This window comes from Mercenaria mercenaria, chromosome 1 (genome assembly GCF_021730395.1).
Source record: "Mercenaria mercenaria strain notata chromosome 1, MADL_Memer_1, whole genome shotgun sequence".
Classification (NCBI taxonomy): domain Eukaryota; kingdom Metazoa; phylum Mollusca; class Bivalvia; order Venerida; family Veneridae; genus Mercenaria; species Mercenaria mercenaria.
This window is the reverse complement of record NC_069361.1, coordinates 22,771,417-22,796,761: the sequence shown is the minus strand read 5'-3', so window position 1 is coordinate 22,796,761 and position 25,345 is coordinate 22,771,417. Positions and strand designations below refer to the sequence as shown.

The 25,345-nt window shown below is 33.3% G+C and overlaps 1 protein-coding gene across 1 annotated transcript; it reads right to left on the bottom strand.

Moving 5' to 3' along the window:
* Positions 1-19,773: 19,773 nt before the first annotated feature.
* LOC123543937 (uncharacterized) lies at positions 19,774-22,604 on the bottom strand. The gene is made up of 4 exons (XM_045330003.2): positions 22,449-22,604; positions 21,383-21,514; positions 20,926-21,076; positions 19,774-20,022 (listed from the first exon to the last, which is right to left on the bottom strand). Exons 1-4 carry the CDS (start codon positions 22,584-22,586, stop codon positions 19,940-19,942), a joined length of 504 nt encoding a protein of 167 aa, XP_045185938.2. The 5' UTR covers positions 22,587-22,604; the 3' UTR covers positions 19,774-19,939.
* Between the last annotated feature and the right edge of the window lie 2,741 nt (positions 22,605-25,345).

Below are 25,345 nucleotides of genomic sequence, written 5' to 3'. Positions count from 1 at the left end.
AACTTCAGAATTTTCTTACATTCTTCAAGAGTTAAAAGCATTAACCTGTAACAAATACAGATTTTGATATAAATATGAAGCTCAAACAAAGTGATGTATGTACGTGACGTACAGTACTACACTTTATGTTTTTCGTTGTGCATTTATAATGTGGAGAAATACAATGCCAAGCAAATAATTTTAAGCAAGAGAAGGACTTGACGAGAAGCATCTTAGCAAATGTGTCAGATCTTCCGAGTTTTATATGATATCTTTTCAAAACTTAACTGATAAATATTTTACTTAAGAAATAATTTATAGCAAAAGAGTGTTTTAACACTATTTATGAACGACGGGCGGTTATACGTCGGGAGTAATAATTTCACGAGGGCGCAGCAAAAACTTCTACGTTATCGCACATTAACGTGACGTCATTCTAGCGTAAGAGTGTTTTAACAGAGACAAGCATATTAGAACACTTCATATAAACTGCATAAAGATATCATACGCCGTAATCGGTATCGGAATCTTCGCGCCATCAAATAAATCAAAATTACGAAATCTCTATTGACGGTGGATTTTAAATATTTGTGAAGTACAATCAATAAACTGTCTCAATTGTGTGTCTCATTACTATTCAAATGAAACAAAAACTCACATTTACCATATGCACCATTAATTGTTACCGGCGGGTGGCTCGATGTGTATACTTGGACGAAGGGCATTAATTAAAGGTCCATACTGCTAAAATTTCTATCGTAAAAAAATGAAACAACTTTCCAAATAGAAGTTATGCGTACTTTTAATATTGTACATGGATTGTTACAGTTAGAGCCATAAAGGGATGTAATATAAAACAATAGATTCAATAAAACATTCTAGAATATTCAGCAATATTCATACCTTTGTCAGATGTTAAAGAAAGAAATTATCAGAAATAGACTTTATCAGAAGATAATTAGCTCAAAGTTCAAATCTGTTCGTCAATGCAGAAACCATTTCTTGATAAAATATGCAAGTCTCATGAGTGAGAAATCTTAAAAGTATCATATAAACTGTTTTGCCACAATTGTGATGTAATCTACCTTTACAACGCTTGAAAACCCACGTAGTGATTCTTTTCGAAGTGCTGAGCTTTTCGTACTGTTAAATAACGAATTGTGTCATTTAGTAAAAAGTAACACTAAAAATATGTCAGGTCACCATATGATTGTGCCGACGCTACGTTAAATCCAACAAAAATAAGTCTTGATGTTTGATCCACTAAAACCACAACAACGTCAATCGCGAATTCCTTTCAATCCGTAGTCATTTGCTATAATGTCTTGCTTTACTCATGTCATGTGAATTTAATTTTACATGCATCTATAAATTTGTAAAATATGGAACATAAGTTTTATTTGTCATCATTATATACAGCATACGTGTGTTGTATTTAATTAAAGTTTACAACAGGAATTGTCAAATACAAATGTCAGTAACGATTTAATAGGGTACTATTTATAACATAAACATATTGTGCAAACTTTCTTTTAAGCTATGCAAAATGATGTAAAATTCACTGAAAGGGTCAAAGTCACAGTAAACTGACGGGACGTTATTGACCTTAATAAAAGTTCATTATCAGTCATGCTATTGCGATTTCACATTTTTACGGGTACGTGTACGTGTATTTTTGCCAATGGGCGTGTACAGTGGTAAAGAAGTTAATCATGTTCTTATTAAAATATATCTGAAGATTCTCTAGGTTCAAACTTGAAACAATTTCTAAATAAAATGACGTGTATTCTTAATTTAATCGAGTTGCGCGCTAGATGTGAACTCAAAAAGGTTGTCAATGATAGAAGTTAAGTGCATACTGTAATGTTAAAACAAAAATATTTTCTGTATTTAAACGTTTTAATGAAGAAACATCTAGTGTATTCAGAACAAGGATCCCGTGCAATCGGAAAAAAGATTAATGGCGACATATACCAAACTGTTAGACAAGATCTAATTGTCACAAAAAGACATGTCGCCAGTCCGAGTTCCGCGACCGGACCGATCTGTTACGTCATCAAAATGGCGGCCAAGTTTCAAAAATATAACTTTGCTTTTTTCATTATTTATTTATGTTACACAGCAAAACTTGATCTTATTATCTCTGATTTTCTATCTTACAATACGTGTTGTCAATGTAATAACAATATTGAAGTATATAAACAATTTAATAATGTAAAATAATAGAATATATCTTATTCCACCCACTTTATTTCAGCAGATTATTTTTGGTTGAATATATTTGTTTGATACATGCTATACCATCAACATATACGGATATAATTATATTCCAGTAGTGCTGTAGCTGTTTATTTGTGCTTCATGACTCTGCTACACATGAACACTGTACCAGTTTGCTGACCCACCATTCATATCGCGTTGAACTCTACAACGCCCTTTAACATTCGCACTGAATCAAATGCAATTATTAGAATTCCTACCTTTGTTCTAACGTTTTTTTTTTGTCGATAGATATGTTTTATTTTGATAGAAACCTTTCTAAAGTAAGGATTGATAGTTTCAACAGGATCTCAAAACTTTACTGAGCAATAATGGAGTATTTAAAGAATAAACTTTCCATAGTACATAGTTTGGATTATTAGAATATGTCGGTCATTTTAGCCCAGTCAGTGGAAAGGAAACTTTTCATGATGGGTAACACGATTGTGAAATGAATCATTTGCCATCGTCTGGCTTTCTGAGAACTCCTGAAATGTGTGTGATAATTTTGTCAATTATCAAGGCCTGGCACAACATTTAACAACATTTTTGAAGAATTTTCATACTCGTAACAGTTTAACGACAGATTTCTTACTGTCAAAAGTGTCTTTCTTGAAATCACAATTGTAAACAGCAAAGAAGATATGGCGACCATTCACAAAGTTTCTTGGAATATAGACAACCTAATTAGAGAATGGTTATTAGTAGCTAGCTGATTCTAACCTTATATAACCTGTGTAAGAAGTATTTTAGTTCTATACTTCTTGATCTTTAAAGTATCATACACCGGCTGCAACCTGTAAATGTTATTAGTTATAACCATGAAAAGTTGCAATAGGATTGTGGATGTATGCGTACATGTAAGGGTCGATTATGTGACGAGTTGAGAACGTGACAGTCCTTGACATGTTCAAATTGTCATTCTTGATTTTCCACTGAAGGACCCAGAATCAACCAACGTAGATAACATGCAATGAAATAGGTATGGACTTCCAAATAAGATCTTGATTATCATGGTCCTGTAAGTACCAGCCTGAGGGATGAGTATCATTTTCCCCTAAAAAATTCAGCTTAAGAGGAAAGCTCTTGTATGGTAACCTTTCCGTCCAAAACCTGAATTGCTATATATTCGTTTCATCGACAGTAGTTTGGCATATTTTGTGTTTATTGCCGAATTTAGACGTATTTGAAATATTGTAAGACTTTTTGATCACCGTTTGTAATTTTGACCCGCAGAGCTTTGGTCTCTTGCAACAACTAATATTTGCTATTGCCAGTCTTGACAAAAACAAACAAGTTTTTTCTAGGCCCTAAGGGGACATTTTATATTACGAGGCCGGTGTCTGTTTGTCCGTCTGTAAGCAATTCCGTGTCCTCTCTGTAACTCTTAAACCCATCGAAGGATTTCGAAGAAATTGACACAAGTGTTCACAAATATGACTCTTGTTTCGTGTCCGCTCTGTAACTCTTGAACTGCTTGAAAATTTTAAAGACACTTGTCACAGATGTTCACCACATCGAAACAACATGCATAGTGTATGTTTCGGATTGCTGGCTTCAAGGTCTAGGCCACACTTATGGGTCATATGTCATACCTTCGGGCCTATACTGCTCCGCATTGCGGTGCTCTTGTTTCCAAAAAAAAAGAATTATTATAACACTTCTAGTTAGTACTAGGACGTTTGTTAATTGTCAGTCACATTCGACTCTATTGCTTTTGCAACAATAATCGGTTCGTATCTGATTTTAGCGCGATCAGTTGTGTCCCTACTGACGCGGTTCTATCACGATCTCTTTACCAAGATTCAAAATCAGTCTATGTCAGAGAAATAGCGATCATCATATAACTTAATAAATGCATTCTCGAATTGTAGAAAAGGCTGTTGCATAAGCACTAGGGCACATTTTACCACAGTATGTTTAATATATCATACCCGTACATAGTTTCCAAATCGTGCAAAGTTGTGCTACTGGAGCTTAGTGTTGTTGTGAGCAGACATTTTGATACATATTTACAGGTATAAACCAATACACAGAAGATATTAACGAACATATGTTAAAACAATGTCAAGAAAACGATAGAAGCAAATTTATTGTTGAGTTTCATACAGCGGTTTAAATATTTCATGGTTAAAGGGCTTAGCGACGACACATCAATTTAAATGGGTTAATAGTGGCACAACAACAGCAACGAAAAGTAGAAAGTAACTTATAAAATGTGAAAGATAAATTAGATATAAATGTACTCTTTTATTCTATAGTTATGTCCAGCTGTGTTAAATAGCAAGAGAAGAGGTCACTAGAAAGAAAAGTGTGCACTCATTCAGAAAGATACTTATAGAATTATATTTAAGTATGCTAACATATAATTTTGAAGGGTCGTGAGTACAAGTACCCGTGAGATGATTGTGCTTTCGGTTATAAGTTTGTTTAATCTATCATTACTGTTTTCAGTTATGTAAGATTATTACTATTAGATAATTATCAACAGGTTTCTATTTTTGATTTACATTTAATTACGATGCAGCATAGAATTTACTTAAACAAAGCTTTTCCTTTATTTTACGTCCCTTTAAAGATGTACTATGCTCACCTTCTACATAAATATTTCATCATTGCATATTGCTCTGAATCTAGTTAATTCTCATAAAACATCTTTACCTTGGCTAAATATATAAACTAACTATACTGCAATCACAATTAAACGTCTGTAAAGTAACAACATTTGTTTCAAACAAACTTCCAGAGTTTTACTAGCATAATATATTCATACTATATTGTGAGTATGAAAGGTAGTATGTTAGGTTTAAATACTACATAGTTACTAAGTAAATCTAACATACTACCTTTCATACTCACAAACATGGTTATTTTATAATTCCATAAATGATAAGCGATAATTGTTCATATATTCAGATATGAAATTTGGACATAATATATCTTTAATATTGTATAAATGGCATTCCTTACCATAATTATCAAATATGTTATCGTCTGAGTTATCATGCAGGATATATATTGTCTTTAGATAATATTTGTTTATGGCTTAGCGCCGTATTGCAACAGTATCGTTACCGGTTGGAGTCTGTACCAGTACAAACTTATTCTCCACTAGTAACTGCCAACTTCTCACATAAATCAGTGGTAGGAGACGAATGATTTCAAGCACATTTTTTTATCTTATTTAAAAGGAGAATATACGCCTTGTGACCTTGTCCGGTGATCAAATTCATGATAATGCTACTTGTGTTCGATAAATACATTTAATCTATTCCAGAATTTAACTTCTTGATTTCTTCTAAGATTGGGTGTTCCGTATACTAGTATTGTACAGATAATAAAGGACTTTGTTTTCTTATGAACTTGAATATTCAAAGATTCTGGTAAAATATGTTCTAGTTCGAATACTCGTTTTGGTTCTAGGCTTGAATGACAATAGGTAAGGATACGTTCAGATTGAGACGAAACATCTTTGCGTAATACCATGTCAAATTCCTCAATAATTATTCCTACATCAGATATCTCCGGTGCAAGCTGAGTCTCGGTAAATGTGAGAATGCCAAATGTCAAATTGGTGTATTCTTAATTATTTCTAATACTCCGAATAGTTTGGTTAACGATTGAAAACCAGTGATCGACCTCATTATCCGGACCTGAATTTGTTTCGATAACGCCAGCTAGAAAAAAGCAACTGTTTCAAGAAACACATCAAATCTATATTTTAAGTTAAATAGGAATAGTTTTTGTTAAGTTTGTTAAGACTCGTGGGATGAAAATGTGAAAACAGAATATTGGACTAGAAGACGTGTGGCATGAACAAAGCGAACGTTTAGAATACTTTCACACAGGTGAAAAAGGAGTATATTGATAGCAGACCTCCATTTGTGTAAGTAGCTACCTATTAGGGTATAACTGCCAATACCCACATAAATCAGAGGTGGAGGACGAATGATAGAAGACACAAAGTTTATCAAATCATTACGGAGAACATACTTCTCGCTCACGTTCCCGCGATTCGTAGATCTGCGCTCTCTCTACTAGGCTAAGCGGATGGGTATTTCTGTAAGTAAAAGAGAGAATTTTGTAATATATTATTTGTATTAATTCAATATGGAGTTATTTTCAAAAGACAAATCGTTTCTAGGGCGGTAAATTGAATGAAAAAAAAATCATTTTTACAACATTTTAGCTAAAATTCCGTACATAGTGAAGAAAAAAATTTGGTCCAGGTATAAATTCTACAAAAGACAGACAAATCTTATCTGAATGAAGTATACTGCTGACAAAGTTATGTCCCTTGTATTATTAAACATTTCTATCAAACAAATGCGAACTTAGGAGGTTCGGGCAGCTCCTTGGGGCACCACAAAAAATGTATAACATCAAAACACAGTTCAAATGTCCCAAGCTTACCAAATGAAAAATTATTTAGAAATTAAATAACCCATAAAAAGTCCAGGACTAGTGTTTTCCTGTAAACAGAAGTGATGATTTATAATATCTTATTTTGTATTGATATAATATGGAGTCATTTTCAAAAGACAGATCGTTTGAAAGGAGGAACTATTTTTTACAAAAGTGTGTAAAGCAAGCAGGGAGCAATCCGGTCCTTCTGCGGAAGAAAGACAAATCTATTCTAAATGAAGTACACATGTATACTACTGACAAAGTTATGTCCCATCTGTGATTAAATGGGTACTCGAACATATCTTGAAATGTTTGTTATTTCAATGTAAAATGTGGTTCCAAGATAATTACAAATTGTTATGGTTTTTATGAAAGTATACTTACATATTATTCAATCTTCTGTATGAATGTATATGCAAGAAAACATGATAAACAAAATATTTTCTAATGTGTTAACTCGATAATACCAGTTTGTAAGTTAATACCAGTTTATCTAATGCATATCAAGAAAACGTGACAAAAATCGTTTTCTGTGACATCAGCACTCGTTGAAAATAAAGTCGCACTAGTGCATAAGAAAAGCGAAAAAAGTGTGTAAAATCAATATCTCAATATGAAAAAAAAATGGTTTACAGGACTGAACGTTTTAATTGTTGGATTTAAATATAGTGTGATTAAATGTGGCCTAGATAATACGTATTAGTTAAACAAAAAGTCGTCTGCTCATGGATAAAATATCGTTTGCCGATGGATAATACACGATGGATACCATACAGTCAATTTGTTAGACAGGGTAAGTTACAATATATAACGATTGTTATCATAGAGTATGAATAAATAGCGTGATGCAGACATTACAGTAATACTAAGGTTAAATTTTCTAGTTAATTGAAAAATGACTGTATACAAAACATAATAAATTCTATATAGTCCAATAAATCTAGTGTCAAAAATGCAAAAAAACGGACAAAATTTGCACAGAAATGTTTTTTTTTTTTGTGTTTTCATATTCTACAACATGTGCTGGGTCTATAGTGAAAAAATCTACCAAAATCCAAGTATGCGAAATATGATTTTGGGGGCAAAAAGGCTGGAAACTGTATATAAAACCGCGATTTTCTGGAATATTGATAATACGCCAATATCTATGAGTAAATTGGAATTTTTAAGCTTAAAAATGTTTAAACTTACCTTGTACATTGTTTTCAGTGACTTCTTAACATTGCATGTATAAAAAGATACACAGAAATACCTTTGATACAATTTTATAGTGCATTTTAAAGTTCTTTAACTGTGTTGCAAATATTTTTGTTTTGAATTTGTGGATCAGATTTGGAAGAAAAGGGTTGGAACCCTATTAATTTCTTTAACTTGAATAATAACTGTATGAAATCTCTTTCAAAGTCAAATACAGGACCGTAGAAAGAATTTTCAGATTGGGGGATGGGCGCACACATTATGAAAATCAGCTAAAATTGACTCGCTGTCAAAATATTTGCTATGATAATTACCATAAACAGTCAAATTTTTAGGGTGACCCCACCCCGACTGTTCCTACAGCCCTGAAATACACACTTAGGCAAGTATGCATGCGGATATGAATGCATTCTGTTATTTGATTACCATGTCTAACTTACATAGTTACTTCCTGTATGTTTGTAATCATGATGTCTGCTAAACATTTAACATTCAGGAAACACTGTCTCTCAGCAAAATAGATATTTCTGAATTAGTCTACCGACCTACTCACTAGAAATATTCTACAAATATGTTACCCTTTATTTCTTCAGAAATAATCAAACAAGTCCTGATTTCTGAGCTATTATTTTTGTAGATGTAGTAAAACTGGGGTTGGGTGGAGGTGAATGAGAGTAGTGCTCTTGTGCTGGGCGAATGTCCGAAACCTTGGGGACAGAAGGCAAGTAGCTCTTGGGCTGTTAGTTCTTTAGTCTTGAGGAAATCAGTGATGAGTATCCGCAGAGGAGCAGTACATTGACCGGTAACCAGCTTGATGACTGTATCAGATGATGGTGGGAGTAATATTGCTGACACCACTAATGCTAGTAGGCCTGGTAGGGATAACACCATATTTAATCCAAACAAGTTGATCAGTACTGGATCATTAAGAGACTGTATCCATTCATAATCTTAGCACTGTATGTGTTAGTGCAGATATTGACCTTTCTTCGAGCTCCCCTTACAGTTTAGAAAATACGGCAACTGTATCAACCATTAATTCCAACATCCAAAGCAATCTGGCCAGTAATACAAATACTGTATCTACCATTCTGCCCAAGCCACGTGCAATTTAGACAATGTGGATACCTAGTAACCCTCAAGTCTAGCACTCATATGACTTATGCCATAAATCAGATACCTAACTTACCCTTTCTTTGGATGCCCTAGAAAGAATGGATACTGTGGTCACCCCTGTTTCTAGCGCTCAGTGTGTTCTGTACAATAATGCAGATACTACGTATCTAACTTTTCTCCTAGTTCCATGTGTGCTATAGACAACGCGGATGCTGCATTCATCCCACTTCTGACACCAATATAGCGAAAATGGCCATCACTATACCGGGTCCGATACTCCTATTAGGGGCGGAGGAGGTTTAACAGACAGATATAAATACAATGCAGTCACTAACTACCCAAGATGACCTTGGATTTCAGTTAGTGATACAGAAAAGTTCCAGTTGGTGATACAGAATACGTGTAGATTCAATGGAGTCTGGAAGTTAAGCGATGCTGCTCGTCGATGATTGGTCCTCCTGGCCAGGTGATCCTCCTCTCTGATTGTCTGTTTCTCCTGTGACCTCTTACAGTGATCTAATTAAACTTAACTGAATCCCCACTACAGAACTTTAGATTGTTAAAGATTTAGTCAGCACTAAACTCCGGTACAATCGATTTATCACAACTAAGTCCTCTGCACGTCGAACAGACGGAATAGTTGTCATGAAAGTTGTTTACTGTATTTGCCAATCAGGGTCCAGTTGTTCGAAAATTTAACGGGCTGTTGAACTAACCGCCGGTTAACTTTTGATCCAAAATATTAGTTAATGTGGAAAACACTAGTATGATGGTTTGATTTTATGGTAAGGACATTTTATTGTTCATATTCCTTAATCTATAACTTTGATTAACTAAGTCTTCTAAAATGTTGAAATAGAACCCTAAATGTTAATCAACCATTGGCTTAATCGCCCGTTAAAGTTTCAAACAACTGGGCCCAGGTAACGAGGTGTAAAACATTAGCATGTAGTTGCAGAAAAGTAGGTTTGGAATGTAGTTCACATGCAGAGGACTTGACAATCTAAAGTTCACTACATCTACGAAAAATAAAAGCTCTGAAATCAGCACTTGTTTGATTATTTGCATTGATATTGTATTGGTAGAGATACTAGCTATTAGAATACCATATACTAGTAGCATTTAAGTAAAGCTATACAGTGTGATAACTTCTTAAAATATATTTTTTTTGTGAATTTTAGTTATTACCCTTGCAGAAATAATTGGCCTCTCGCTACCAATAGCAGCTAGGTAGATCTAGCAGTTAAGTAGCTGCTATCACACTGCTACCAGTAGCCTCTAGCTGCTATTGGTGGTGTTTCGTAAGCAAATTAGTTTTTCCTGCTACTTGTAGTGGCTAGCTGCTACTTTTTCCTGCTACCTCAATTGCTGCTACTTGTTACCTGCTTTTATAGTAGCGGCTAGCTGCTACCTTTTTTGCTACTTAGCTTCTATTGGTAGTGTTTTGTATGCATATTAGTTTTCTTGCTATTCTGGTAGCCGCTACCTATCTGCTACCTGTTCATGCTACTGAGCTGCTACCTTTGAGATTATTGTAGAATATTTCGTGGATGTCATCTAATCCACCCAGGGTAAACATAGTAAAGTTTCATGAAGATTGGACCACAAAATTAATTAATGTACTACCCCCACAGTGTTCAAAACTGAAAAGGTTGACCTAGATATCATGACTAAGACTCATGAATATTGCAAAAAAATATGGCCTCTAGAGTGACCACAGGGAAATCGTCTATGCCTATGATCAGATGACAGGCTGACAGATTACGGACAAATGTAGTGTCAAAAGCTCACCTGATCACACTGAGATATTGGTGAGCTAAATAAATGTAAACGACTGGCTCAAAATACAGACCCAAAATCGACAGAAGTGAAAATTAACAAAATATAAACCATTGGTATATTTGGAGACATAATATTGACTAGATCAAGATTTTATTTCATAGATCTGTCATTGATAGAAAAGTTTGTATTGATATATCAAATGGCAAGTATCGATGATAAAAAATAACAGGCAACTGTCATTTGATATTAATGTTATCAGGTCGAGGCTGATATGCGCTGCCGAGACCTGATAACATTTGTATCTGTACAAAAGACAGTTTTTGTTTTTCTATTTATCATGTAAATCACTCAACCTAACTAGAACAACATATGCTCTCATCTCTTGTTTTGTGAAATTGACTTCTGAAGCAAAAAAAATAACTAAATTTATATTTTACGGATTTGAAAACACATCGGCTCCTGGAATATCTGGATGAAACAACATAGCAACGCCATCTTGAATTCAACTTGGACAATGTTTTTTTGACTTTCTGACATTCTTTTAAAAAACTAACAATCAGAGAGACTCTTACCAGCGTGAAAATAAAAAAAATCATCCTCATGAGTAAATTAGAATAGATAACATATTATACATTTGAATCGGGCAACTACATCACATGTAACACTGAACATTTCATTTCCACCTACAGACATTGTGATATCATGATAAAAGTTAGGGGCCTACACATAACATCATATTGAGTGCTACTTTATTGCTATGGTAGCAGGTAGCTGCTGTCATATTAGACTTAATGTGCCACCAAAATCGCTTTGTCGCTACCTTATGTCTGTGCTAGCAGGTTCCTGATACCGAAATTGGGGGTCTCTACTAGTAGTGAGTAGATAGTAGGTACATAGCAGATACTCGCTGCCACCTGCTTCTTTCCTGCTACTAGTTCTTGCAATCAAAAATAGAAGTGACTAGGTAGCAGCTTGGCTTGCTAGCCGCTACCTTTATATCTATGAGGGTACTTGTTACCCATTTTCTAAAGATAATGCTAAAATTGTTGGTTATCATGTTGTTTTAGGCGGCCATATTGGAAATAAGGCAGTCATATTGGACATATGATGTAATATTGGATTAAAATGCTGTAGGGATTATGTGTAATGAATGTTGTTTTACTTTACTGTTATCATATGAATGTTTGACACACTCAGATGCAGTATAAAACATACTATGAATCAATTCCAGAAGTTATGGCGGCCATATTTGATTTGGCAGCCATATTGGATATATATTGTTTCAATATAATTTTCGGTGACTTGTAATAGACTCTGCTTATATCCTTTAAAATTTTGACATGTTTAGATAAGTATATATGAAGCTATAATGGAATTCCAAGAATTCGCACTTTCGTTTCATTTTTTTAACATTTTACCCCAAAAATAGGGTCCTTGCATCATTGGATTTTGGTAGATTTTTGATATGTCATTCCTGATATGTTATAGATCACACATGCCAAAAATCATTTCTGTGCAAATTTTCCCCCCTAAATTTCGTATTTTTACTGGACTAATAGGGTAGTATTTGTTTCCAGTCAGTACTTACATCAATACACTAGAAGCGGTTTCACATCTTGGATGCATTGCATGTCAGTCAAATCCCTAATTACGATTGCTCCCAACCCATCCCATTCCACGGGCCCATTCCATGTTTCCAGGGTACACTATTTGACTAATTATTTCTATATCTTTGCACATGAAAATCTCTTAATTTTTATGCAAATTGGCTTTGCGTTTTGTCATTCTGCTGTCTGACCTGTCATTTTGCTTGTTCAGGCGATGGTTTCTACCATTAACATGATAGTGTTTATCAGAAACATGATATACGCTGCGTCGGGTAACCGTGATATTAGCTGTTTTTATGATAAAGCATGCCCCTTTTTGAATAATTAATAACATTAACTTGTTTTTCCATGCTGAAGAGGTTTTATTCCTTTGTTGTTTTAAGATTAAAATATTTTGTCCTGGATTAAACCCGGTCACTTTTCGATATTTTGTTATCATATATTTTCACAGTTTACTTTTCAATGATTGGTTTCGTCTTGATTAAGCCTGATTAGCTCAATACAGTGAGCACAGATATACAGATCGAGGGGTTGTGAATTCGATCTTCGGGCGAGGCGTATGTTCTCCGTGACGATTTGATAGGAAACACTGTGTATGAAATCAATTTTATCAGGTCGATAAATTCACATATTGACCGAACCTTAAAGGCAATAATTGTTTTATTATTAAATCCAGCATACTCATAAGTATAAACATTAAATACAAATATCTGAAGCCTTTGGTCATTTTTCGTGGTAAAGTGTGTACGACGTCGCATTGTTTTGACGTCAAACCAACACGTATGAAATATGTTTCTATGTGCACTGGAATCTGTTCCTAGACGTTCGCGCGTCTGTTCCGAAATTAACTGATCTTGTAAATGCTCATAGACGGACCATCTCATGAGTAGGCTTCTTGATGTCTGCAAATAGGGTCAGCTATGACACTTTATGCAGCTGTAACTATTGAAAAACAAAACAATTCTAGTCTCTTGCATCCAGCAAACGAAAATAAATAAACATTAGCATACTCATTAGGCATGACACCAAATAAAACCTTTACAAAACAACAAGGCTATAAAGAAGAAAAAAGCTCACAACTACATGAACATTTAAGTTTAAAGAATTTTTCTTGTAAATCTTTCAAAATGTGTATTCATTTCTCTTTTTGTTTGAATTCAAGTATACACTGAAAACGTTTCCTAGAAACAATGGAGAGCCAGTTTCAAAGGAAATGAACAATGGAGAAAAATCATGTAAATTGTGGATAATAAAATGATACAGATAAATGTATTAAAATGTTAGGTGATAACTAAATACAAATCTGCTTGGTGGAAAGTAGCAGCGCTTCATCTTATATTATCATTTTTATTTAAAACATTATTTTCACTGTATACTCATGTGTCATGTATATGATTTGAGTTAATAAGTTGTGTTCTGTTCTATTCTGTTCTATTGTACTGCATGTTCAGGTGTATCACACAATTTTGTATGAGATATGCATCTATTACTTCTCTCCGCACTATAAAGATGAACCATCATTTAGAAAACTAAATCTATGAGACAGAGATAAATTTAAAAAATGTAGTATGTCTAAAACATTGTTGAAATCGTACAAGTATTCCAAACTACGCATTTTATTTTCGAGTGTATGGAAATATCAATAAGAATATATTTAACGAATACTTAAAGGCCTTAGTTTAAAAAGGTGACTGCCCCTTTTTCCATAATGAACATGAAACAATTATATTTTTTGTTAAATTCTATTTCTCATAATTGTTTTCTCTCATATATATCGAAGGGTTTTGATTATTGAAAAGTTTTATTGAATATATTGTTTTTTATTACCTCCCTTTATGACTGTATCTGTCAAAGTTCAAGTGCAGTATTAAAGAAATAATATAATTATGCATAACATCTATTTGGATAGCTGTTCCATATCTTTTTAACATGGAATTTTAAGCCTTATGGAACTTATTAAAGATTCATACACACAAAACATAGAGCAAATATCCAAAAATATGAACTAGCAATTATATGTTACACTCTGAAACTACTGTGCTCAATACGAACTGCATCAGTCAAAAAATAAGAACAAGTAACATTTACCACTGAAAGTAAAACATATAAAGGTATTTTAAAAGAAAGGTTTGTGTACGCTAGATACCGCATTTATTGATCCCGGAGCAAAAGAGGGAGAGGGTAGAAAAAGCTTTCACCCAGCTCGTCAAATACAGCAACAAGGAATCTTGGCATAACAAAGAATTTCTTCTGTAGAGTGATCTGATTAATAGCTTGAATTTTTATATCTTCTACATAAGGGCGTTACAAAGAAAATATCAAATCGTGCGTGTTATAAAGGTTAGGTTTCCGACAAGTATATCTTTTAAGAATAGGGAAAGACTCCCTTTTACCAATAGTTTGTAAGACATTTTGTCTAGCTTTAATATTGTTGACATTTATAATCATAGTGGTATCTTCTGGGTCATGTACTAAACTATTATTTTAGTCACACAACATGTATAGTAAATTATTTCTTATGTTATAATAAAATCAAGTTTGGACAAATTAAAATAACTGATAGTAAGGTTTGCCCTAAGAAATGGTTTATTCAAATTCAACTCTTAAGCAGAATAGGTCCCATCAGACGGTATCTTACCAGTGATTCAACAAAAAACATTGCCAATTTTTACCTCACAATTAGAGTACTGTAATGCATTGATAAGAAGTATTCCAAACAGCATGCTTGACAAGTTACAACATGTCCAGAACACGGCAACCCGCGTAATGATCAGTGTCACATTAAATTTTTTGTCGCAAATAGCTCAGGTGGCGATCTACAGCGTAAAACCTGGTAATCAATAGGACGTCCCGTCGCAATCATGTAACACCGGTTCTGAAGTAGCTCTTGTTGCCAGTGAAATAAAGGGTACAAAGTTCTGACCCACACCATTAAGGCTCTACACGAACAGTGCCCTGCCTATATAAGGCATATGATATTAAGTGTATGGACCGGACCAAAACAGGAAAGTCTCTTTGTTTGTTTGTTTGAATGGGTTATCATAGTTTTCGTGTAAAATGAAACAAAGAAATATTCAATAATTCAATGGCAGTCAAACAAAGTACAAATGCAGTTATCTTTTTTCTTTTCATTTCTTTTGTTTTCGCTTTTGGTTTTAATACTACAGTTCAACCTCTCCAGAACGGCCCTCTCAAAAACCTCTCTATATAACATCACCAAATTTCTTTAAGCTGAAATATACTATCAAATTTACTTCTCCAAAACAACAACCTCTACAAAACAGTCAATATTTGTATCTCCCCAAAATGTGTTGCTCAACAGAGGTTGCACTGTATTTCCTTTTTTAACCTAAATGTTAATTACTGTTTGTTGTCATTTAACAAAAGCTGCACCCGCCCACTTAGCTCAGTGTGGATAGCGTTGGTCTACAGATTGCGGGTGGCGAGTTCGATCCCCTGGCGGGGCGTATGTTCTCCGTGACGATTTGATAAAAGACATTGTGTCTGAAATCATTCATTCCCACCTCTGACAATTCATGTGGGGAAGTTGGCAGTTACTTGTAGAGAACAGGTTTGTACAGGCACAGAATCCAGGAACACCGGTTAGGTTAACTGCCCGCCGTTACATGACTGGAATACTGTTGAAAAACGGCCTTAAACCCAAAACAAAAATATTCACAAACATTTAAGGCCGTTAAAATTACGTACGGTTGCAAGCAAACAAAACGAGTGATACTAACATCACAAAAAAAAACACATGGAAATACCAATAAAACTGGCACTGATATCGAATGCGTTCACAGCCCTCTGACAGGAATCTTGAAAAATGTTAGAATAAGTTGGCTCACCGAATTAGGATACATGTTAGTATTAGTTTGCATACATTTAACCTACTTCAGAAAATACTAGAAATAAATCATACAAAAAAAGATGAAAACACAAAAAAAAAAAAAATCACTTTACTGTGTTTTATTGTATATAACAGTTCTATTGTTATTGTCTTTGGCGTGACTGAATGTTCTTTCATTTATACATATAACCGGATAAATAAACAAGAACACCGCTGCAGATTTTTTTTGTATAATAGAAATATTGTCCTACCCATGATCTTCTAAAAAGGGCCATCATTCTTGCAAAAAGCAAGATAGAGTTATGTTTCATGTTACAGCGTCCGCTTATGATAGTGAAAAACTGTTGCAAGTTTTAAAGCAATAGCTTTGATAGTTTAGGAGAAAAGCCGACTTAAACATAATACTCAACCAAGACAACTGATTTTCTAAGTCCAAAAGGGGCAATAATTATTGCAAAAAGCAGGATGGACTTATGTTTCTTGATGTACAGGGTCAGCTTATAATGGTGAACAAGTGTTGCAAGTTTCAAAGCAATAGCTTTGATAGTGTAGGAGAAAAGTTGACCTAAACATAAAACTTAATCAAGACATCTGATATTTTCTAAGTACAAAAGGGGCCATAAATCTTGCATAAAGCAGGATGGAGTTATGTTTCTTGCTGTACAGGGTCAACTTATGATGGTGAATAAGTGTTGCAAGTTTCAAAGCAATAGGTTTCAAAGCAATAGCTTTGATAGTTTAGGAGAAAAGCTGACCTAAACATAAAACTTAACTAGGCAACGCCGACGCCGACGCCGACGCCAATCAAATGATGACAATAACTTATCATTTTTTTTTCAAAAAATTAGATGAGCTAATAAACCAAATCTTGCTTTTTTGATTCGTCTATGTTGTCCGTAAGTATTGTATTGACTTGGCACTTAGCGATATAACTATGGCATATATATACAGTGTACACAATGTCGCATTTACAGCTCTCGTAGCTGTGTGGACAAAACGTTTACCTGTCGGAATTATGGATTCGAGTCCTACGTCTAACTATATTTTTTATTAAATTATATCTGTCACTACGTTACACCGATTCATCGGTTTACCAAGTCGGTTATTTAAGTAATACAGATATTTTTACGATACAAATATTGAGTAAAATAACGGAAACGCCCGAAATTACTGGCGAAGATTAATGAGAGACTGGTCAATTCTTACGGATAATAGTAATATACGACTAAAATGAAAATAAAGGAAAGATGGAAGTTTGTGATAAAATCTTGTTTTATTAATAAACGCTCAAGTTTCTATTAGAAACATGAAATAGATACTTATTTGTTGGGTTTAACGTCGAACCGACACAATTATAACTCACATGCAATTTTCAACATTTGACGGTGGAGAATAACCCAGCTGCCCCTCCGTGCGTTATTTCATAATGAGTAGTCACCTTGGTAGAACCATCGACCTTCCGTTAGCCACCTGGATGGTTTTCTCTCATGTATAATTCAACGCCCCGAGTAAGACTCGAACCAATATCGATGAGGGACAAGTGATTTGAAGTCAGCAATCTTAACCACTTGGCCAAGGAGGCCCACATAAATACCTTAAGGGGACGCATTTTGCTACTTTCACCTTTCATGCAGAAATGAGGAAGGGGTGGATTTTTAAGAAATTTGTGGTGGGCAGATAAAAGACATATTCCTTAATTGATATAATACTCAAAGACACATGTAATATTCGGTACTTTGAGAATAAAGATGTGATACTATGATTGTAATAAGAAAACATAGGTCTTTGTGAAAGTACATCTAACACCAAATATAAAGCTTTTGTATAAGGACACAACAGGTTTTATACAATACAAGTGTAACAAAAGATGTTGTATTGAGTTTTTTTCTTTGTAACGTACCAGGTTTGCTTAAACAGGAAATAAATTTAACGCCCCGCCATCTAAACTCGGAATCGACGTCATCTTTTCCATTGATAAATGTAAACCAAAAAAATCGGAATGGGATTAGCATTGCAAGGGCATAACCCGACGTTACACAAAATTAATACATAAAAGTATATAAGATGCTACACTGGCCTAATGGGTAAAATACACAACGTCGATCACTTGAAGTTTATTTTGAAAAGGTGATTAATTTTACTTTATTTACAATTTTTTAAATTTTCACACGACTTCTCGGCAATTCACTCCAAAAATTATTACTGCGCTGGACAAACTGTAACTCTAATCATACAACGGGAGACAACATAGGTGTCAGCACGTGTATATTTTTAAAAAATCTGTCTATGTTTATTTCTAATCAAAGAATGAATCCTATTCAGAAAATGCGTCTTCAGTATCTGTAAATTATTAATTTCTATGGACCTTTATCATAAAATATTACTTACAGCGGACTATTTCCGAATCGGAGTCATTTCCGCTTTCAGTTGTGAATCACTTCCGTTATACTTTTTGACAACAATAACACAAACAACATGAATTGATAAAGTCACAAATTAACTGACTGCTACTCAGATCAGTGTAAGTGTAGTTATTGATGCAACATTAAACGTTTTCATTACGTTATGAGATTTTACCTGCGTTATCAATTAATTACGTTTGGAATGTATTGCATGTACAACTTGTCTGACCCCGATTTTTTACCTGAATAACAGCAGTCTCGTGTAACACGAATGAAAGGTATGGTGGAGAATTCAAGGATTTACACTTTAAAAGGCATAAAAGTGAAGATAATTGTATTTTTGTCGAGTTTTGATCATTGCCATTCCTGCTGTATATTAGTAAATTTTGTGAATGAGATTTGAAAGTGATTTGACCTCTCAACCAAATTTCATACCATATTTTAAAGATTTTTAAGAAAATGCAATTTTTCAAAAGTTTGTTGAATGTGTTTCGATATTTAAATGCATTATATTGTGTGAATGCCAAGTTGAAAATTAATAACGAGTTTTAGACCCTTATTGCAAACAACACAACTTCTGTAACAATAATCGTTTAATGTATTAAGGTGAATATACTCTTTCAGTTTTGGAATGTGGCCATCCTTGACCACCACATCTTTTCATATGCACTACTTTGTAAACAAACTAAATGCTGCGTTTCAGCTTACGGTATGCAAAATGAAAATAAAGATAGTGAAGTTATTTCACGCTTTTTCTTTCAATTAGAATCTGTAGGATATTGATAAATATTTGGTCAAGGTAAAGTGCTATTATTTTCACACAAAAAAAGGATGCATTGTTGGCTTTGAAAGTTCACAGCGAGTCGTATGTTATTCAACAATAACTATCTTATTTGAGTTTTTATCTTTATTTTATTGAGCATTCCTCGTTTGTGTACTAATAACAGTTCAAACAGTATCCATTTCATGTACCAAAACTTTGTACTTTTTTGCAGATAAAGTTTATACTACCCCACCCACCATTTTTTCCAATTTTAAAGTATCCTCTTAAGCTAATAAAAACAATGTTATCCTGTTACAGACACAATTTACATTTATGTCTTTGATTGTCTGTAATTTATATTGATAAGTTTATAGCATTATACTGCTATAAATGAAATTTAAAACAATAGTGAAAGTTTGTAATAAAATCTATTATTGGGAACATTTCAGATAAATACCTTAAGATAATAAAAACAATGAAATGCTATCATATTTTTTACAAAAGCTATTTAGTTTAATGTCTGTAATCATTCTATTGTTTTTGCAAACACAACTTTCACGGAACTGGACACAGGATGTTATTTCTGGTCAGAGTCGGGACATTCAGGTATGAACATAGGTACCAATGCATAGAATTCTTCTGGCATTACTGATTTGTTATCTGGAAAATAAAAGAAACATGAGATGATGTGATTGGTTAGTATGATTGAAAAAAAATGGTTATTTATTATAGTGCCATCGTATTGAAAGGACCGGTCATGCTAACTGATGAGACACCTACATATATTAAACATTATTACTCCCATATTCCAATTTTTGGTACAAAGAAGCAACTGGCAACAGAAAAAAATCCAATTGCCTCTCCATTAATTATTTCAGAACGGGCGGACCCCTGGGTAGAACAGCTGGTGACTTCCTCTTATGAAAATGCAACGCTCCATGTGAGGGTTGAACCAATATTGATAAGGGTCAAGTCAGCGACATAGACCACTCGGTTATGGTGGCCCCTGAGTCTGTTATTTATTATAGACTGGGCTTTTTAATTTGTCCAGTGCCTCAACTACATGCACCTTTACCTCTAAATTGATAGATAAATAAAGAAAGTAATAGTCATTACATTGGATTTTATAGTTATTTAAGGCTAAAATGAAAACAAAAGAACATTCGATTGCGTAATTAAACCCTGACTAGGACTTAAAGTGATTTACATTTACAACAGAATCTATTGCGTAATGTGCCAGCCAACAATCCCAGCCTTAATTCGAATTAGTGTTGTTATAATAAACATTTTGTCCTATCATTGATTAGGCTTTGCCAAGAGGGATATTTAAGCGTTCGGTGTGCTTTAACATCAACCTTGCTAATCTACATATTAACAGTATTAGTAATCAGAAACTATGTTTAAGCTCATCCTATACAATTTTCTAAAAATACCATGTATTTTTTCTCTGATTATTATACTAAGACAATTCTTTTTATGGGTACACACTGGGTAAACCTCTATAAAAATTTGTTGTTATGTTTTGAAATTGCAGAATGAGAAAATAGTAAACCATTTACAAACCTGCCATTAAATCTAAGACAGCCAATACTGCGTCGTTCCCCGCACTGATAGTCAACAGTTCGTCCTTTTCGATTACTCCGTCCTGGTCAATGTCGTAGGTACTGAAATTACATAGATCACCTTGTAGCTGGGCCCTGTAACTCTTTCCTTTCTAAAATGAAAAGCATGTATATTTTATCCAGTTAAAGAAAATTGCTGTAAATGTAGGTCAAAGAATGTTCTTAGAAAAATGAAATATACATAAATGCAAAATGTTGATTAAAGTTTTACAGTTTTAGATAACTCAAAACAATTTAGCACAAAAGCAATACTCAAACTTATAGTTTGGAAATATATCAACGTATCTTAAGTGACATTGTTTTAAACACGTTTATATTAATGATTATATCATTTAATGAATTGGGTGAAGACATTTCATATTACGTTAAACGATCCCTTTTATAAATAGTTCTTTTACCTTTTCAGCATTTTCTTCTAGACTCTTCGCGTACTTTTCCAAAATTCGTGACGCTCTGAGATAATCGATGTTATAGCCATCTGAAAGCCACACACAAGTACAGAAAACAAGAGCTAGCACAAGTTTGACCTCCTGTAATAGAAAATATTGCCATTTGTTAAAGTAAAAATGGGCAAATGTAAAATAGTTCTCAATAATGCCAGGCTTAAAAGTAGCACACTAGGTGTCAATGGAAACTATATTACAAATTTATAAAATGTATATGACATGAAAAGCAGCGAGTAATAATCTAGCTTTAAAACTCAAATCAATATAGTTCTTAATATTTGTATTTCTATCTGTGAGTGTAGACAGGTTTTAATAAACTTTTTTCTTTGAGCCGAGCGCTATATTTTGTCCTTTCGTGACTATATAAAATGACAAAAATGACAGAAAATATGTTTAAAGATATTTTGTCGTCAAGCATGCTAAGCAGAATAGCAAACGGCAATAATTAAATTGAAGCAAAATGTTTCGAAATCAGTGCTGCTTCAAGGATTATTAAGTTTTACATTTAGCTGGACACCGGAGATCTCATCTTAAGATTTAGCTTGAAATCTGTGTTTACGCTTAGACTTTAATTTCAGAAATTTAAAAATATTTTATAAAGTTTGTCGATTTAAGCACGGAAATATCAACAAATTCAATAATTCTAAATGAAAAAATGTATTTACTCAAAATGTGCATTAATATAGAATATTCTTATTTTTTTCTATATGTTTATTGAAAATTGATTTTTGTCCGACAATATTTTATTGTTATTTCAACTCATGAAACGTTTTCTGATTTCGTGTCAAGTCATCCACACCAGTGTAACGTTAAACCAACAAAACCTAAATTCAAACACATTATGTTTCACATTGTAGGTCTTTAATTATCCTGGCATGCTATAAAACATTTTACGTCCCATATTCAAGATACATTAAGGAAGAACCTCAGACAGTTTTCACTTCAGTGTTTTTGGTTCAAAATAAATAATTTTTGCGCAAGGTACATATATTTAATAAATAAACTTAGTTTAACTTACCATAATCACTATTCTTATCGTCACTTTTCCTGCACCTGTATCAGTAACCTTCACCGATATTGGTGTGTACAGATAGAAGAGCGATTTCTTAAGTAGTATCTCAAAATAAATCACGTGATTTGTTTCGTTGAAGCTCATATGACTTTAGCTTTTTTTAGATGTCTATCCTGTTCGGTGAAAAGCTATTTTAAACTAAACAAACTAGGATATTTCAGTTTGTCTTTTGATTGGCCCTCTGTAAATGTACCTTACGAACCCGGAGTTCGAAATTCATGGAATAATTCAGTTTGTATAACACACCCGGTGAGTTCTAACATGTATGTAAGTTCACATCCTTTTAATAAATGAGCTGCGCGAATCAACTACGTAGATGCTGTCATTAACAAAATCATAGAAGAATCTAATGACTTCAGTAGTAATCAGTTGTGTGTTTTATACCTATTTTCAAACATGAAATGAAATTTCATTAGATAATGAATTGATGCAAAATTTATAAATAACATTTCCATTATGACGAAAAGTATTTCGTTTCTTTAAACACATAACGATTAAATGACTTAAATGTCAGCTGAATGAATAAATTTGATATAAGTCGATCTGTACATACATATGAAACAAAACAAAAACCTAGTCTTTTTATAAGTATAAATAAAAAGTTAACGCACATCAGTTAAGGCAGTTACGTTGCGTATTTTAATCTAATCACAAAAATATCACTCATCTTTTTTCCATTTAATGTTCATGAAAATTGTTAAAGGCACAATACGCATGAAAATGGAAAAGTTTTTTTTTCAAACTCATCATTGGCAAATAGTAAAGAGTTTGCCACCAATTTCATACTGACACTTAGATATAAATTAACATATCGGGGAAATTCAAAGAGAAAACATTATAAACTAAACATTTTGATGGTTTCGCCTTTTGTCTGTGGGACTGTTTCTGTAAGTCCTCTAGTTTTTCGATTTCGTAAACGAAAGCAAAAGATCCATCTACTTCCGCCATAAATACATTCATTCCGTGATCGTTTAAGACGGGATGTCGCTTTCTGTTGTATCTCAGATAAAAAGTATACTTGTAGTAAACCTGCAGTATGAAAAATGCAAAATCATCTCTCTTTGAAATATTTATCGAATACAAATGAAAATTACAAGATTGTTTCAATCCTGGCTTTCAGATTTGAGAGTTTTGACTAAGAAATTGTTCTAAAGTAGTTAAAACTTCCTGTGATAATTTATTCCAAATGATGAGGATTTCTACTAAATTTTAGGGATTAAAATATTCCACCCACTCAAGCTATTTTTCGCCAGTTTGATAACAAATAAATCATATTATTAAAATAACTGTATGTATATAAGATATCATCAATTAACTCGGATAAGATTCATCATTTTATTCAGTTTCATTAGAATATATAATATTTTGCAATCAGGTTAGATTATAGGTAAAGTTCGAACTAGTGTAACATATGCTGCTTCTCAATAAATTAAGTCAATTAATAGTTTGAGGTACAATAGTTTCCTGTTATAGTAGATGTCCAAGTAAGCTTAAATAAGCTTTATTGCTTAACTTTTGCTTTAATGCTTTAAGTGAATAAAGATACATTAAAACGTAACATACGTAACTGTCGCCACTCCAATTTTCCACGTTGAAGAACAAAAACATTGTAAACACACCAATGATTGCATTTGTATGTTCGTTATTCGAACAAAGCATGTTTACTGAACATGTATACCTGTCAGTTATAATTTTTGTTGCACTTAACAATGTTACTATACTGAATTATTGTATGTCAACAAACTAAAGTGAAACTATGATGTCTCTTTCAGCATCAATGCATAAATTAGCATTTGCTAGTGGTTTCTTCGTACAACAATGTAAACGGGTTGATAATTATATTTAGATTTTGGTACAGTACGTGTCAACTCTGAATAGTTTCGTCTTTCATCCAAAAGAAAGAAAGAAAGATCATGATGGAATCTAAGAATTTGACATACCTTACATTAGATTTAAGTAAATCCACCTATCTAATTACGTATCTCGTATATTACTCTTCCTGACTGATGCATAAATCAAGCATGTGACATTTCTAAAAACATACTAGTCATTCCATCAACCATTTTAAAGATTAATGAAACATACAGTATGAAACATTACACATTACGTTATGTAATACAAAAGCCAGGATAGTATGTGAGTCTCATTGTACTTCAAAACTGCGGCTTTTGTATTTCATTGTGTTTATGTTTTTGATATTTAACAACAGGTACGATTGTATTCTTTACTGAAGTTATTGGTTTATGTATCATGTGTTCAAAGTTGCTGATGTAATTTCCGATGTAAGTTAACACTGCACATTTTGTTCTTTTAGCATAACAATCGACATACATTTTCAAATAGACCAGTTTCTTTGACTGTTACAGTAGTGATTTGTATCACTTTTACTGTAGGAGGGAATTATTGATCTGCTCAATATACACATTGTATTTCCTGTGGAGACTTCTTCACATTCAGATTGTGATATCAATTGTTAATTTTGAGTTTTTACTAGAATGTCAGCCTGCGTCTTTTCAAAAGGTTGAAAAGTTAAAAACACTAATTCATTTAAAGGAAAAGATATCGATGTATCTGTTACATATAGATCACGTTAGTATTGGGCTGAGTTTAAACTTTTATGTCTAATAGCTACCTTTATCTATTTTTCGGTAGTGTACATAGGCAAATACATTATAGCGTCAATAGACAGAGTATGACAGAAATCAACTCTAACATTTTGATGTATGTATATTTTTTAACAAAAACAGGATAAGTTCATCATACATTTAAAGATGCCTATGTACATACTTCCAAACTCTGCACCATTTGTTTGGAACATTCTGTATATGCCAATTTTCGTAGGG